This window comes from Ambystoma mexicanum, chromosome 5p (assembly GCF_040938575.1).
Source record: "Ambystoma mexicanum isolate Mex_15411 chromosome 5p, UKY_AmexF1_1, whole genome shotgun sequence".
In the NCBI taxonomy this organism is placed as follows: Eukaryota; Metazoa; Chordata; class Amphibia; order Caudata; family Ambystomatidae; genus Ambystoma; species Ambystoma mexicanum.
The window spans coordinates 540,146,949-540,165,279 of NC_090930.1; the positions used below are offsets into that span (position 1 = coordinate 540,146,949).

Genomic DNA, 18,331 nt, shown 5'->3' on the forward strand with positions numbered 1-18,331 from the left:
AGTCCAATAACAGTCCGTGGTCGAGAGCCGTGTATCACTGTGCAAACGAATCCAAAGGGGCAAATCCAAGAAGAGTCCAGTAAAGCAAGCCAGGTCGATTCCATGAGTGATCCAAAGGTGATTCAAGGTTCGTAACGCCAAACAGAATGCAGAGCACAGCTGTGAAGCAACGAGTACCCGGGTTTCCGAGTTTAAGTACTCGCGCTTCTGGTCACGTGATGCGCGGCTGGGTCACGTGATCGGGCAAGAGCATCACGTGACCTTACAGTCCTGCGACGCGGAAGCTCAGGGCTAGCCCTTCGCGATCCTAGGCGGCAAGGCAATTGCCAATGTAGGAACGGCCGTAACTTGACAGCCGTCCTGTTACGGACCAGGCGTGGGTGCGCTCGCAAGACGTGTGAGAGTCCACGTGAGTCCCGGGGAAGGGGGGAAGAGAGGGAAGGGCGAGACGGGGGATGGGGGAGTACCTTGGGGACCACATGATGAGGGATTGTGACAGAACCCCCCCCCAAGGGCCCACGACCCCGTGGGCAGGAAGGGTGATCCCGGTGGAAGCGAGCCACCAACCGGGGAGCGTGGACATCAATAGCAAGAACCCAAGAGCGCTCCTCTGGGCCATAACCGACCCAATCAACCAGGTATTGCAAGCGCCCCCTGCAGACCCGGGAGCCCAGGATGGAGGACACCTCATACTCGTCCGGGGATGCCAAGGACACCGGGGCAGCAGAGGCGCGCAAGCGGGAAGGGGCCGGACACGGCTTGAGAAGGGAGACATGAAACACAGGGTGAACCCTCCAAGATCCCGGGAGAACCAGGCGGTACGTGACAGGGTTGATAACCCGGGAGACCACATAGGGACCCACAAAACGGGGCAACAGCTTCCTGTAACCCACTAACCTCAAGTGACGGGTAGAAAGCCACACCCGGGAACCCACCGAGAAAGTCGGAGCCAACAGCCGCTTCTTATCAGCCTGGACCTTCATGGATGACTGGGCCTCACAGAGATGTAATGCAGTCTGGGCGTGGATAGAGGACAGATCCCTAAGACAGGCACTAGCGGCCGGATTGGTGGAGGCCGCAAGGTCAGGGACCGGTAGCGTGCGGGGATGTTGGCCATAGAGTACATAGAAGGGGGAGAACCCAGTGGTTGCATGAACCGCATTGTTGTAAGCGAATTCAGCGTGTCGGAGAGCACGCAACCAAGAACACTGCTGTTGCAGGATCAAACAGCGGAGATATTGCTCCATCGTCTGATTCGTCCTTTCGGTCTGACCATCCGTCTCCGGGTGGTAGGCTGAAGAGACCCGGACATCAATACCCATCAATCTGGTCAGAGCGCGCCAGAAGCGAGAAGTGAATTGAGAACCCCGATCTGAGATAGGAACAGAGGGCAACCCAAAGAAACAAAAGACAGTATCAAAGAACAGGGTGGCCAGGATGGAAGCAGAGGGGATACCCTTACAGGGGATGAAGCGTGCCATTTTTGAGAAGGAATCTACCACCACCCAAATAGTGTCGTAACCCTGTACCCGAGGAAGTTCTGTAACAAAATCCATGGTTACTGTATGCCATGGTTTCGGGGGTACTGGTAAAGGGAGAAGCAGGCCTAATGGGCGTCCCCTACGGGTTTTGCATTGTGTACATATGGTGCATGTATTGACATAGCAATCCACGTCCCTCTTCATGCCCGGCCACCAACACCAGCGCTTCAGGAGGGATAACGTACGGCGTTGGCCAGGATGACCATTCACAGGGGCATTGTGCGACCATTCCATGGCCATATTGCGTGTATAGGCAGTGGGCAAAAATAGGTGATTCAGCACAAACGGGAGACCATCCTGGAATACTGGATCCCACTCTGATGGCTGGTCGGGATGCAAGGACACCCATTTGCGTACCGCGTCCACTAAGGGCACTGAGGGGGTACATAGACAAATAACCTTAGTGTCGTCTAGCATTGTGTCAGGGAATACCGGCAGAGAAACCCCCCCGGGAGAGCGGGACAACGCATCGGCTTTTCCGTGTGCAGAACCAGCCCGATGTCGGATTTGGAAGTCGAATGCTGCGAAGAAAAGGTGCCACCTCACCTGTCGGCTGTTAAGACATTTCAGGGACGCCAAATCCTGCAGATTTTGGTGATCAGTGAACACCGTGACTCGATGCTTGGCGCCCAAGAGGTGGTGTCGCCACACGCGGAATGCATCCATGACCGCTAATAACTCCTTCTCGGTCACGGTGTAGTGTGGCTCGGGGGTGGTAAATTTGCAGGAATGAAATGCAACCGGGTGCAGACGACCCGTGGCCTGACAAGCTTGGGACAAGACGGCACCAAGAGCGAAGGAGGAGGCGTCGGCTTCCACGATAAAAGGGAGTTCTGAGTCGGGATGCTGAAGGACAGGGGCTGTGGTAAATGCAGTCTTCAGCGAATCAAAGGCCTTCTGTTGTGTATCAGACCAAAGAAAGGGAACTTTAGGACTGGTTAATGCGGTGAGGGGAGACACGATAGAAGAGAAACCAGAGATGAATCTCCTGTAGAAATTCGCAAAACCCAAAAAGGACTGAAGAGCTTTCAGGTTCGTAGGAATAGGCCAATCCAAAACCGCTTTAACTTTGGAGTGGTTCATGGACAACCCCCCGGGAGTGATACAGAACCCGAGGAAATCAACGTTATCAACATGGAACAGGCACTTTTCCGGTTTGGCATATAGCGAGTGTTTGTGTAAGCGTGATAATACCTCACGAACGTGTCGCACATGCTCTTCCAGAGACTGAGAAAAGATTAAGATGTCGTCGAGGTAAACCACGACGTAGACATCTAAGATATCACTCAGGATGTCATTCATAAACCTCTGGAAGGTCGCCGGGGAATTACACAACCCAAAAGGCATGACAGTATATTCATATAAGCCGTACCGGGTACAGAAAGCGGTTTTCCATTCGTCCCCGGAACGGACGCGGACCATGTTGTAGGCTCCGCGGAGGTCCAGTTTGGTGAAAATGGTAGCGTGTGTGAGTCGGTCCAGCAAGGGCGTGATGAGGGCAATAGGGTACCGATCCTTCCTCGTGATGGCATTCAGGCGTCTATAATCAACACATGGGCGTAGATCGCCTTCCTTTTTCAGCACAAAAAAGATGGGGCTTGCTGCAGGCGAGGTGGATGGTCGTATGTGCCCTAGGCTCAAGGCCTTCCTAATGTACTCCTTGAGAGTCGTTTCCTCGAATGGTGAGAGGGAATAGATCCGCCCTGTGGGAATCACTGTGTCAGGGAGTAGATCGATGGGGCAATCGTACGGACGATGTGGAGGCAGTGTTTCAGAGGAACCACGATCAAACACAGTTGCAAAATCTTGGTATACCTGGGGAACGTCTTGCACCACTAACCCAACTACGTGTTCTGATGGTATTTCTTGCGGGTCCTCCACTGTAAGACGAGCTATAGCCTGGGCAGGATTGTCGCTGGGTGCGTCTGTGGGAAGACAGAAATGTTGGCAGACGTCCGACTCAAAGTGAACCATACCCGATTTCCAATCAATGAGGGGGTTATGTTCCTGAAGCCAAGGGTTTCCCAGAATGAGCCCAAACTGTGGCATGGTGATAAGATCAAAACTTATGGTCTCCCTGTGTCTGGATTGTATGGTCAATAGCAAAGGGGCTGTTTGTTGTTTTACTGGGCCCGAAATTAAAGAAGAGCCATCTACAGCCTGTACCGGTTCAGGCCTGGTCTTGGTCAAGAGGGGCAGGTTTAACAAACGGCCAAGGAAATGTCGATAAAGTTACCCGTTGCCCCTGAGTCGATTATCAGAGTAACAGGATGCGAAATGGACGCTGTGGGCTGTAGAGTGGCTTGCACATGAATGGGCCGGATACGCCCGAAAGAGGGTGTAGGGTTCGGGGTGTACGTGGTATAGCTCGATCCCGTCCCCGGTACTATGATCAAGCTATCTGAAAACCCTGTGGCTTGTGTTTGGGGCGGCGTGGGCATTCCTTAACAAAGTGACCTAAGGTGCCACAGTAGTAGCAAGCGTTATCTACCCTCCTACGTTCCCTTTCTAGAGGAGATATCGGGCTCCTGACGCCCCCGATCAGCATGGGTTCTTGGGAGGAGTCAGAGGAAGGAACTGCCGTGTGAGATGTGGAGGACTGAGCAAAACCTGCTTCCGCTCTTCTTTCGGACCTACGTGCGTCCACCTGGAGTGACAAGTCAACCAGATCCTGGAATGCAGTGGGTAATGAGGGTACTACTGATAAGGCGTCCTTCATGGGATTACTGATACCCCTATAGAAGATTACTGCCTTCTTGACCTCGGGCCAAGAAGTTTCAGCAGAGAGCTGGTTAAAACGGGTTATGTGTTCAATGAGGGAACCCCTACCCTGGCACAAATCCAGAAGTTCCAGATCTCGAGACTGGACCTTGTGTCTAGTATCAAAAACCCTGGACATCTCGGTGACGAGGAGATCGAAGTCATATAAGGCCGGGTTGTCGTTCTCCAACAAGGGGTTGGCCCATGCAGCAGCTATCCCAGCCAAATGCGAAAGGGTGAATGCTGCTTTCGTGGTGGAATCTGGGAAAGCCTGAGGTCGGCACAGGAAATGCAACTTGCATTGGTTTAGGAAGGTCCTGAATTTCTTGGGATCCCCATGGTATCTCTCAGGGGCCGCCAATGGGAAAGGAGTAGGTAGTACCACGGGAACGGGGTTCTGAGGTGGGAGAATCGGAGGTGGAACGGGTTGGGAAACAGAGGGTGTGTCTCCGAATTCTGCATCTGGGGGTAAAGGGTGTCTGACACTTTGTATGTTGTCGAGACGTTGATGAATAGCCGTGTTGGCTGCTGCTATATTGGCTCGTACCACTGTAATGGCTTGGACTATAGCAGTCATGGGGTCTTCAGCGTTCCCCTCCATTGCAGAAGAGGCCTCCGTCCCCAAATGCCGCACAGAGAGAACTTAAAGCCACTCTCTGTGCAGCCGTTGAGGCCACAGGCGAAGATGTTCAATTCCGGGACCGCGAACCTCTGGGACCCCACACTGCTGCAAGAAAATGCGGATTAAGTACCAAGCAAGAAACAGTAACCACAGTGTTTAGGAAAAACGGAAAGGTCTTACCAATAAGGGTCAAGGAAGAGGTAGTGAACCTAGTGGAGAGGTCCGGGACCCACGTGGACGGAGGTACTCCAAGAGGAGTAATTCTCAGTAGTTCACCTGTTAGCAGGAGCTGTGGAGCTGTGAGGCAAGAAGTCCAAAGAGCCAAGGTGCAAGAGGGTGATCCAGGAGGCAGTCCAATAACAGTCCGTGGTCGAGAGCCGTGTATCACTGTGCAAACGAATCCAAAGGGGCAAATCCAAGAAGAGTCCAGTAAAGCAAGCCAGGTCGATTCCGTGAGTGATCCAAAGGTGATTCAAGGTTCGTAACGCCAAACAGAATGCAGAGCACAGCTGTGAAGCAACGAGTACCCGGGTTTCCGAGTTTAAGTACTCGCGCCTCTGGTCACGTGATGCGCGGCTGGGTCACGTGATCGGGCAAGAGCATCACGTGACCTTACAGTCCCGCGACGCGGAAGCTCAGGGCTAGCCCTTCGCGATCCTAGGCGCCAAGGCAATTGCCAATGTAGAAACGGCCGTAACTTGACAGCCGTCCTGTTACGGATCAGGTGCGGGTGCACTCGCAAGACGTGTGAGAGTCCACGTGAGTCCCGGGGAAGGGGGGAAGAGAGGGAAGGGCGAGACGGGGGATGGGGGAGTACCTTGGGGACCACATGATGAGGGATCGTGACATCGATGAAGCCCACCTCATATTAGACCGCACCCATAGACTGCGCCCACGCCAGGGAATAGACTCGGATCTCCCCCCAGATGTCATCACCAGGGTCCATTTCTTCTCTACTAAGGAGGCCATCTCGGCGATCAGCCGTACCAGGGACAAACTCTCTTTCCAGGGCTCTCCGCTCCAAATTTATCAAGATCTCTCAATGCTCACCCTCCAGAAAAGAAGGGCGCTCCGACCCCTGGCACTCTTTCTCCAAGACCAAAAGGTGCGTTACCGATGGCTATTTCCAACGGCCTTGCAGTTCTCATTCAAAGGCATGATGCGATGTATCAGTCACCTGGAAGATGCGAATAAAATCATGCACCCAACCTCATCTAGAGAATCCGCCTCACCAAACTCAGAGCCAACTGGAGACCCAGACCCGGCTCCCCCCCCCCCCCGAAGCCAAGGTGGCCATCATGGTCAAAGGTGCAGCGGAACAACCGGAAGAGATAACTGAAGATATAGGCGCTCACCACACCTTTTTCACCAACCGCTTGATCCTGCCCCGCAAGGAACCGTCATCTTTGGGGTAAGGAACATGCGCCATCAACTGCGGCGGCGGGCAATATCCACGGCTCATGCCCGTTCCAAGAGACGTTCCAACTCTGAGTCCTTGGAAATTCACAGTACTGTATTGCTTGTTGGCCCCGTTGGCCAAAGGTGAGGCCACTCACACAATGTCGGCCCACCCGCTGGTTAAAGTTACGGCCCCCCTTTGGGGGCTCGTGTTAAAATCCCAAGTGCAGGTTGACCCCTTCTTATCTCTCACAAGTGATGGTGGTTGACCCAGGCGCCATTAACCCTTCTCCCCAATCCAGTCAATGGGGGGGTATCTGGCCCCAGACCACCAAAACCTAAGACTCCTCTCCCTCAATGTCAATGGGCTGAACTCTCCCGCCAAACAGAAGAATATCCTGCAAAAACTCCAAGATGAGGAGGCCGCAGTGGCCATGCTGTAGGAGACCCACCTGCTACGAGCAGACTTTGGGCGTCTCCGCTCCCGGATGTATCCACTCCAATTCTTCGCCTCGGGAGAGTCTAGAAAAGGAGGCACTGCAATCCTCTTCAGGAGAGACCTACACCCTCAAATCCTGGACACTAAAACATGCCCAGTAGGCCGGTTCATAGCAGTCAAATGCCTCCTCCTTGGTGACTTATATACTTTTGTCTCCGTATATGCGCCTAACTCTGGCCAATCGAACTTTTACGACTCCTTGAGCACGTCTGTTTCACGCTTCATAGAAGGCCATGTGATAATAGGAGGGGACTTTAACGGAGTACCAGACCCGATAAGAGATAAGTCGCACCCTCCGACCCCGAACGACTTCACCCAGGCTCTGAGCCTCCTACACCTATTCAGATCCCTGGAAGTAGTGGACTCATGGTGGGTCCTACACCCCACTGAAATAGACTATTCTTTTCACTCCTATGTCCACCGAACCTTTTCACGGATCGACCTCCTCCTGGCGTCCCCACAAACTCTCGCCTTCGTCAAAGAAGTGTCTATTGGTTCAAGAATTCTATCTGACCACGCTCCAGTGATCATGGAGATCCGGGCCCAGAACCCCACCCCTAACGCTCCCCGTAAATGGTCATTATATGACCCAATCCTCAATGACATGTCGGTGAGAGACAGAATCGCAAAGGCGATCAAGAATTTCCTTGAAGAAAACCCAGCTTCTGATACCTCCCCAGCGAATAACTGGGACGCCATGAAGGCAGTGATCAGAGGCGTCCTGATTGCACAGGCAGTAGCCTATCATCGGAACAGGCGGCAGACCAGGATAACCTTGGAGGAAGAACTGAAAGCGGCAGAGGAGACCCACAAAGAAAAAGGCTGGTCCCCCAAAGCGCAGCGAGCCCTACGCATGGGCAGAAAGAAGCTGGAGGCCCACTACGCGGAGCAGACCGCACAATTAATGGCCAAGGCCAAACAATCCTACTACGCAAAGAATAATAAGGCAAACAAATTCTTGGTAGCCAAACTGGCCAAAATAAAACAAACTAACACCATCTCTGGCCTGCGTGACCCCCAGAGAGCTGTCCAATATTCAGAATCTAAAACAGCAACTGGCTGTAGCCCACTTAACGCAGGTCATGACGGCTACTCCACGAGACCGGCTCAAACAGAAGGAATACCTGCAGAGCGCAGCACTGCCCCAACTCTCCACCTCGGCAAGGGAATATCTGGAGGCACTGATCACAGAAGAAGAGGTTGAGGAAGCCATCAAATCGCTGAAGACACGGGCCCCAGGCCCAGATGGATTCTCGACAAGCCTTCTATAGACCAATAGCCTATTGAACATAGATGCAAACCTATATTCCAAAGTCCTTGCGAATCGTCTGGGTCGCATCCTACCGGAGATAATCCAGCCAGACCAAGCAGGCTTCATCCTAAATCGGTCGGCAGGGGACAATATCCGGAGAACTCTAAACTTGGTGGACATCGCCACCCGAAAATCCCAAAAACTAGTATTGATGGCACTAGATGCCACCAAGGCATTTGACAAGGTGGACTGGCCATTCATGAAACGCACCCTGGGGGCCTTTGGCTTTGGAACAGCTTTTCAGACAATGATCCTGGCCAATTACAAAGGACCCAAAACATTTCTGAGGACCAACTGATCCATCTCGCCCGATCTCGCTGTCCTGTGGTACGAGACAGGGCTGCCCATTATCATCTCTGCTTTTTGCACTTACCATGAAGCCCTTTGCCCAGAAAATAAGACAAAACACCCATATCACAGGCCTGCAGGTCGGCCCCTCCCAACACAAAATCGCCTTATATGCTGACGATGTCCTGTTAACGATCTCAGAACCCCGCTCCTCCCTGAAGCATGCCCTGGCAGAAATAAGCAGCTACGGTGAGGTATCCGGCTTTTCAGTTAACTTTGCTGAATCAACAGCCTTGAGCATTGGCCTCGCCCCGGAGGAGCGGGAGACACTGACCAAGATGAGCCCGATCAAGTGGGAAAACAGAGCCATCCCCTACTTGGGGGTCTACATCCCAGCAGACCCAAAAGAAACGTACCAGACCAACTTTCCCCGGCTATTTAAAGAACTGGAGGGAGACCTGAGACGTTGGACGACCCAGGAGATCTCCTTAATGGGGCGAATAACATCCTGCAAAATGAACGCTCTCCCGAGGTTTCTCTATGCCGGCTCCTCCCTCCCAGTGGCAATCCCCGCGCCAGCAATTCGAGACCTGCAGAAGAAAATGGTGAAGTTCATATGGAGGGGTAAAAAACCTAGAATTCCTTACAAAACTCTTCTGGGGGCCTCCAAAATGGGGGGGCTCGGAGTCCCGGACTTACAGGCCTACAGAGTGGTGGCCCAATTGGCACATGTTCATGCATGGCAAACACTCACAAACCGCTCTAGATGGGTAGAACTGGAACAGTCACGGCTGCCCCTACCCCTGCGATTCCTGCCACACATCCCGGCCCCCCTCAGGACACATTGGGGAGACCTCCTGCGGGCAACCAAACACACCCTGAGTGTCTGGGACTGGGCACTAAAACGGAAGGGAGTCCCAAGAGGCCTGAACCCGCAATCGCTGATTTTCCACAATCCAGCTTTCTCACCCGGATCAAACCCGCGCAATTTTCAACGCTGGATACAGGGAGGCCTTGAGACCCTGGAGCAGATGTACAAGGGGAACGCGCCATGCACGTTCGAACGATGCAAGGAGAAGTTCCAACCTCGGGAAAAGGACATATTTGCCTACATACAGCTGCGCCACTGGTGTTCACAGCCCCAAATCCTACAAGCATCAACGCGCGCCCCGAGTTCACTGGAACTATCGCTCAAGGACCCCCCATCTCGAGGTAGGATATCTACCTTTTACAGATGCTTTTTGGGCGATTTCCTGGTTCAGAGAACCCTCTGCATGGCCCAGTGGAAGGCCGACCTAGGGCACCTGATAGAAGACCAAACATGGGTACACATTTGGACCCAAGCACACTCCTCGTCCTCTTGTGTCACCAATAGGGAATGTGCATATAAGATCATGCTGAGGTGGTACTGCCCCCCTCTTAGGCTCCATCACATGAATCCCAGGGTGGACCCCTCCTGCTGGAGAGGATGTGGCCACCCAGGCTCTTTTTTCCACATGTGGTGGCCGTGCTTGAAAATCCAGCGATTTTGGAGACAATGCCTGGGGACAATTACACAGATCAAGGGGGCAACGATTCCACTGGAGCCAGGCCCCGTTCTGCTGGGGGTCCCAGTCCCGGCGATCTACCCACGCTTCGGGAATAGGGCAAAACCCTGGGAGCCCAGGAGGAACCCGAAGGGGACACATAAACTGTGGGGCCGCAGAGAGGAGAGCACGGAGAGTGGAGGCCTGGTGGGGGAGTGGAGGGAGGGGGGGACTGGCCCGAGGAGAGGGGGTTAGGGGTTAACACGTCTTTGCTACTATTTATGATGTATGCTTGTCACCCTGCCTTGATTTAAAATAAAAATTTTCCAAAAAAAAAGAAAAGAAACAGTTCAACTTAACAATTCAATACATTTGTATCAATATGATTATACACGAAACACATTTTTCTTTGTGATGATTAGTTCAAGTAGTGGCTGTTACTCCATAGTCCTAACAAACCAATCCATCAACATTCAAATAATATATCACAGGAAGACATTTACACTTTATAAAATCTCATTAACCAACTTTCACAGTGGTATGTGATGATCCAACTGATTTAAAGCGCAATACTCTTTACGCGCTTCGGGGAAAGTATATCCCAGAATTTTCCTTTCTCTGTATATCTACAGAATATAGTAAATAAGATAAAAAATTATCATTTTAGTAATTTTTGGTAATCTGAACTGTGATATATTATTTGAATGTTGAATGTTGATGGATTGGTTTCTTAAGACTATGGAGTAATAGCGACTACTTAAACTAATCATCACAAAGAAAAAGGGTGTGCAGTCAACTGAAGAATACCCACCACCGCTCACAATCATTCTTGATCCATGTCAGAGTAACTTGTGAATTATGTGTTATAACTTTATCTATATGTGGGGAAACTTCATTGCCCTAGTATTTGATCCTTTTTCCAGTCCACTTAATCCATGTATCTGCTGCAGTAGACTTTTAAGGTCCCAGCACAGGAAAAAGGTTCACACTACGTAAATTGTACCAGGTCATGGTGCGCCTGGTTTAGATGCGATGTTGAAACTAAATATGTGTTCAATGCAGTTAGAAGAATTTAAATGAGTGTTACGTTGCATTTCAGTTGGATATATTTTAGAGTAACACTAGGCAGCAACATGAGTAGCAGTAGCATGGATACAACATATTGTGAAATGTACAATTTATAGCGCTGAGAAGTATGTAGCGGGGAGCTTTATGCATCCAAGAGTGGAATTCATTGAAGGGGAAACTAACATGTGGGAATTCGACAATGGGTTAGATTGCAGACACATTTAGGGCTTTGGGAAATATGAGGTTCATCGTTGTGGTACATGGAGACATTGGAGAATGCAGGTATCACCTAATTTGAGTCTTAGTTGGCTGCAGAGTCCCTGGATTCACAGGGAGGGGTTTTTGTCGGGTTTGGAAAACCTGGATGACCAAGGTCATAAAAGGTGGTTGGAAGCGAACCGCATATGGGAAGTTGTGATCCATCGCAAAGGGCTGAAGGCGAAAACAGAATGGAAAGCCATTTGTTAGTTTTTTATGGCCAGATTGTGTTCTGAGATACAAAGAGTAATTTCCCTGGGAGCATGAAAGCTTGCTTTTTTGATGACCAGAAAGGTTTGGTTACATGGAGGGTTAAATTGAGAGCTGATGGTTAATGGGTTTTCAGGGAAATAAGTAGAATGTATGCCGAAGGCTATATGACTTGAGATGGCAGTTGCAAATAGGATTACGTGAAAGAATTCAGCGGAAAATACTATGGGACGCCGGAGCATATGGGAGGATAAGGATTTACTGCTGCTTTAAAGGATTGCTTACTTATTTCTCTCCCTCTGCTTGCTTCAAAGTGTTTATTTCCATATTCCTTGCACAATCACCATCTGGGTTAATGGGTTTCTGTCACATGGTCTGAATAATAAACTGAGTTATTTATGAATGATAAATGTATTATGTGGAATACATCATAACTGACTATGAAAGAAGATCACATGTCAAAGGGGTTGTAGTTTGTGAATGTATCCAATGGGGTTTTAGATCTAGGGGGATTCAATTACTTTGTATTAGAGTTAGCTAATGAGGGCTTGGGGATGACTTTGTAACAAAATATGTGTGATTATGTAAATTGTTTAACTGTGTATATAAACTGAACCCCCTCCCGATAATCGTTAGCATGCAATAAACTTGCTTTTCTGACCAAGTGCATTTATTCTCCGTCTGAGCTGTTTTTCCGCATTGGATATTTTGAGTCACATTCTTACAAATCATATATTTGAAATGCAAGAAAGAGATGAGAAATGGGCATAGCCTCAGTTTTGGAGGAATTCCATGTTTATATGGAGACCCCCACCATGTTTATCAATGATTTTGAGAGCATGCAGATGAGAGCTTTTTGGGTGAGACATGAAAAGGAAGACATGAGGGGATCAGAACTTTGTAGCCCAAAGACTGTAGAGTGAAAAGAACATGTGAACTAAAGATGTTGATTATATTGCATTTTTGTATTTATTTACAGTAGGAGAAGAAATACTATAAATAAAGCATAATACAGACAGAGCAATCCCATTTCTGGGTGCTTAACATAGGATCAATGGCACTTGGCTGATACATAAACTGTCATATGGAGGCGAAGGATCTGGAATCACAAAATGGGGACATTGTAGCACGTCTTCAGTAGATACTAAATGTACAGATATGTACAAGGCAAGATGCATTACCTTGATAATCCAGGAAGGGCGCAGAAGGAGCCTCTTGGGCATTCACCTCGTTGTAACTTGCATCAACAGAGTATCCAGAACCTTTGTGTAGTGGAAGCAAACACAAGTTTACATTTGAGATGAATGACCTTTGTATATTTAACTTTCACCTATAAAATACTGCTACATTTTTGAAGCACAAATGTTGTATATATATAATTTGTATAATTTGTATCATTATTCGTGCACTCTCAAAATTCTATGATTATTTGTGAATCCTCGAAATTCCTGAGTTATCATTTCTTTAAACATTAGAGCCCAAGGCACTGGTAATGACAGAGATGAAGGGGCCTGCAAAGCCTGATATAATGGCACAGAGTGAAGTGAGGCCCTTAAAGGAGGGCTGGAGGAAAAACGAACATCTGCCATTGTCGAGGGCCCGAGCGTGCTAAGTGTTAGGCAGAAACCTGTGCAGTTCCCTCTGGGACCACTGCAAAAGATTTAAGACTACAGGTGTTTGCCAGTAAACCCACTTGGTAGCAGTCTGTACCACACAGATTCACTTGGTAGCTGTGTCTGAGCAGTCAGACTTCCCTCAAGAAGAGTTAGGCAGTATACAAAGTATTCACAATAGGTCAGGAGAACACAGTAGAACAAGTAAACACTGACCAGGGCTTGGTGTAAAAGAGATATAATTATTTATTTAAAACCACATCTAGAAAAACACACAGGCACTAATAGTAAGCAATTCAAAAACACGGCCACTAAAAGATATACACTCCCTTAAAAGAATATTAGACAAGTCTTAAGTAAAGCCCCACTTATTTTCAGACAGCGGTGAGCGCTTAACGTAGATGGCACTCAAGAGCACCACAAGACAGGAAGGCAAAGTAAAACCGTGAAGTTAGAGTTCAATAGGCTGGATCCACTTTAAGAGGATCAAACGAAATGTGTCCAAGGTCACATGGTTGCAGTGCACAAGAGTCTTGCAAAGGTTCAAAAAAGAGTTGGACCAAAAGAAAGGGACCAGTTAGAAGGTCAAGGCGGCCAGCCCAGTCCAGAAGGTTAAGGGGTTATTATTACCTTGTAGCAATCTTTAGAAATGGAGGCCTGGCGGACATGGTACCTTAAAGTGGTGAGAATACTCCAGCGGGGGCAGTTGTTCCTGCCAGCGGATGCAAGTCGGTGCTTCGTCCGGGGGAAGAGAGGATCTCGTCGGGGAGGAAGACAGGAGTCCGTTGCATTGCCAGGGAAGAAACCAGCCGCAGAGTTTCTCAGGTACAAGGAGCGGTCCGTTGATTCGCAGTTCAGTGGTGAGTGGCTATCCGGCCGCCGGGGTGCTTGGCACGGGCAGTTTGACCACAAACCGGTCTGGGGTGCGAAGAAAGAAGGTAAACTGGTTGTGTCCACCAGTCAGGGGAAGAAGCCTCTCCAGTCGGGAGATCTTCTCTGTCGTCGGGAAATAGTGAGTCGGTTCCGCAGGGCTCCACCGGTGGTGTCGTTGTGGTAGGTCGGCTCAGCTTCTCCCTCGTCGGATTCTCAGGTCCTGTGGTGACTTCTGAAGTTCCAGTCCCCAAAGCCCTGCTTTTATGCAGCACACCCCCATTCACTCAGCCTAGCTGTCAATCAAACATGCTAAGTGGTGAGCCTTGGGCCAATCACACAAGAGTACGACTTGAGTTACCAAGGTAACTCAGTCCAGGGTGCCTAAACCCCCTCCCACACCCCCTGTGGTACCCAGACAGAGTGGCACCACTTTTGGAGGCTTCTGTGGAGAAGCCCGCCAAAAAGTGGAACAAAGGGCTCAACTTGGGTTGGAGTCACAGAAGAGAACACAAACGCCATTTTAGAATCGAGTCCTGGCAAAAAGTACCAACCGGCAAATTAATATTAATTAAATAAACCGGCGGTATGTTCGAGGCTATGAGAATTAAATAATTAAAGTTGGTAGCCTCGAACAATGGGAAAATCCCATAGGTATATATTCGCGGTCGAATATAAAAAGTAGTATCCACTGCCACCAGCCAAAACTCGATCAGGGGGGACGGAGACGTGCCCCCTCGACTAACAGACCCCAGGGCAATCGAATTGCCCTGACCAGTACGTCCACAATATGATGGTTTGTACTGGTTTCTGTTAATAATCTGGGACTAGTAAAGCCAATGGTGACTTTACATGCCCTGGGAGACAGCAGTCAGTCCCAGGGTATGGAGTCTATGGTGGGGTGTCACTATGACACCCCTGTGTTACTGCACGGAGGGTGCTGTGTAACACACATAGTAAAAACACATGAGACCCTATGGAGTAAAGGACCCCATAGCCCGTAAAACACATTAACAGTCAAAGGAACACCATAAATCATGCCCAAGAGTGGGAGAAAAAGAGTCTCACTCTTGGCAGGAGAAAAAAACAAACTCCAGAAATCCAGCAAAGCTGCTGGGGGACTCACTAGGTTAGGAAATTCAGCCTAAAGAGAGAATTCTCCCTAACACTAAGGCAGTTAGCACCCGTTGAGGGAGTGGGGAGCAGTAGCCATCTGAAAAAAGGTTGTGGCCGAAGAGTTTTACATCCGTACTAGCCACATTGCAATGCATGTGTGGAGTGTCTATGGTACCGGCATAGAGGAGGGCTGGTCGGAGGCCCCAAAGAGAGAAGCGAGTCTAGTAATCTGCGAAAAGTCAGCAGGAAGACCCCCACTGGCAAGGAGAGCAGGCAGGAAAGGGAGACAAAGGAGCGCTTCAATGGGGTGGCAAGTAGAAAATGTGGTTGTCATTCAAGAAGCAATGAATAATTCTGGGTAACTACCAGCTAAAAGTACCAGCAATTCTTCGTTTCTGATTGACTGAACTACCAGTATTGCCACTGTGTTGTTTTGTGGTCAAACTAAGGATAAGTGAATAAAGCTTTACTGCAAAATTGATGATGAACACCATATTTACAATACTCTAACGGCCACAAACGGGCATCACAGGGCTTGCTTTCTTGCACACAAACTGAGCATTGCAGACATAAGCACAGGAAGAGGAACATTTTCACTTTCTTCCGAAAGGCAAGAAGTGAGATGGTCATGTGACAATCCTCATACAGGGCACTCGCTCACACAATCAAGGCTCAAATAAAACACAAACACCAGGAGTATTTCCAACTCCATTCTTTATTCGCTGTTAAGCCCGGAACACCATCACCCACCCCGCAATGTCACTTCCCCCCTCCCTTGTCCTGTTATAGCCACTCCTCTAAACATAATGAGGAGGACTGTCTCCACAAGTGCAATCTAAAATATTACAACTTCTGTGAGAAACCTGAAGGTATCCTCACGTCCCTCTCCCCAGAATCCTCTACTCACGTGGCCAGGGAAAGGTCATCCTTTTTGGATCCCGAACCTGGCAGTGGATATGCGAGGCAGGATCACCTCGGTGGAGGAGACCTGGGGAATGAAAGGAGGGTATCTTTAGGTGAGACGCGGTATCCCCCATTTCCATTCCACAATGAACCTTCAGTCCATGAAGCCTTTATGGGGTATTTTTATAGGGTATTGCAAAAACCCCTCTCTTCCTTCTTTACCAAACAAACCTCAGATTAAGCATCCCTGTAAAAGAGCAGGAAAAAGAACAAGAGGGAGAACATCTTCCGTTATGGGCAGACCAGACCCCCATTACCCTCTTCTGGGTAGATCAAGAAATGGGCAAAGTACATGCTCCCCTACCCTGACCTTCATAGATTATTACCACTCTTCCCCACTGTCACACATTCCACATATACCCCATTGAGGTCCCTTTAAGACGGGGACGAGGAAGAGGCGACTAGGAGGAATGCACACTTCCACCTATACACACCACTTTGGTACTGGGACGAGGAAGAGGACTGTAGAACGCCATTCTGAAAGTCAGGCATGTGCCAGTGATAGAGTTAATTGTAGTCAGGCAAAGGACCTGCACCTGCAAGCCCTTAAGAGGCTACAGGCACACATAAAAGGGAGTGACACACATGAGAGAGGGGAACCGCCTGAGAAGCCAGGGCACCGTGGACCAGGCTGGAGAGGAGAAGCCGGTGAAAAGGATGATGGCAGCTACAGGAGAGCGGGAAGGACGCTGAGCCTGGAGAAAGCCGCAAGAGAGTGCAGAGCCCTGCAGGGCTCCGAGCCGTGCGTCCCCAGCTGGAGCTAGGGGACATCGAAGCTTACGCTTTGCTGCAGAAAACAGCAGGAACATCCAGAAGAGGTGAGCACGGGTCCCCGGTGCTCCAGGTGTGATAGAGGGGAGCCAGCAAAAGCAGAAGAGGATTGCACAAGCACCTGGTGGAGCTGCCGCATACCAGTGAGTGAAAGAAGAGGTGCTGCTGGGGCTTTATATGGGCCAAAGAAGGGGACGACCCAATGAATGCATATAATGAATGGGTTTGGAGACCCGAAGGACATTATTAAGTGTCGAAAAAATTATCAAGTATTGAACAAATATTGAATACCGAATTACAGAAACATTAGGCAAAAGTCTAATGAAAATACCTCAGAAATGGAGAGAAAGTGATGTGTATTTACGAACAGAGTGAAATTAAGGAAAAGGCATTTTTGAAATATGTGAAAAGTGAAAATCCAAGTGAAAAGCAGTAATGAAAATTGGTGAAGCATGTGAAAGGCAAATAAGAAGCACTATTGGTTAATGTGAAAGCAAGGTGATAAAAGGAGCAAACTCAGCGAAGTGAAGTGTGTGAAAAGCACGTGTTAGAAGAGGCAAGAGACTGCCAAGAACAAACAAGAGGGCAACTGGACTAATGTCACAAGTGCAGAAAGGAAACTTATGGTGGCAAAGTAGTCCAATGAGAATCAATGAACATTATAAAGTGCCATGGGTTTTTGGTTGCGTGACCTGTGATGAGTGGACCATGCGGTCCAACAACTACGCCTAGGCCGAGTAACCCCTACTTCAAGTGAGCCAAGAAAAACAAGGAGATGGAAGTTGTTTTATTTCATCAGTCTGGAAGGGACTGCAAAGAAAGAAGAGCCAAGTGAATGGTGAGGAAACCTAGAAGAATACTGTGCATACTGAAAGCTGACAAAGTTGAATTAACTGTGAACTGTGTTTAACTTGCGGAAGGGAACCCCAAGGTTATTTGGAACTGTATTGAACTTAGGGAAGGGAACCCCAAGGTTGTTTGGAACTTTGTTAAACTTGGGGAAGGGAGCTGCAAGACCTTTTTGTGCAACTGTTTTGAATCTGAGGAAGAAGAAGCTGAAAACAAACCAGAAGCTGGAAGAAGCTCAGAACCTTACTTTGAACTTTTCTTAGGTTGCTAACATCCCTACATATTGTATAGATTTCGTTCTGAGGGCAAGCATAGGTTTTTGACACAGACAGACGTTTGAGTTAAACTTTCCAACACAGACTATCTTTAGTTTCTTTAGGTTGGGAAATCCCACCTTAGCATAGGGCAAGTTAGGCCTTACGGCATCCTGACATTTGAGAAAATAAAAGCTTTATTTTAGAAAAATGAATCTGTTGTCTGTGTCTTACTTCATGATGCCTTCACACTTCCTCCTTTTTAACAACCCAGTTCACACTACTCCATTCCTTGTATTAGCAGCATAGGATTGATTCAAGTGCACGTTGGTCGTGCTTCTCTTGACTGTTCCAGAATGGTAAACAGAGCCATCCTTACAACCTGCCTCAATTTTTCCTCTAAGAGTTCGCCA

At 49.0% G+C, this 18,331-nt stretch overlaps 1 protein-coding gene across 3 annotated transcripts in view; it reads right to left on the reverse strand.

Annotated features, from left to right (window-relative positions):
- SRPX2 (sushi repeat containing protein X-linked 2) overlaps window positions 1-18,331 on the reverse strand; it is a 1,035,003-nt gene that overhangs the window by 639,399 nt on the left and 377,273 nt on the right. For all 3 annotated transcript variants that reach the window (XM_069612957.1, XM_069612956.1, XM_069612958.1), the window contains exon 3: window positions 12,664-12,744. In XM_069612957.1, the coding sequence (XP_069469058.1) occupies window positions 12,664-12,744 (81 nt within the window). The remainder of the gene's footprint in view (window positions 1-12,663; window positions 12,745-18,331) is intronic.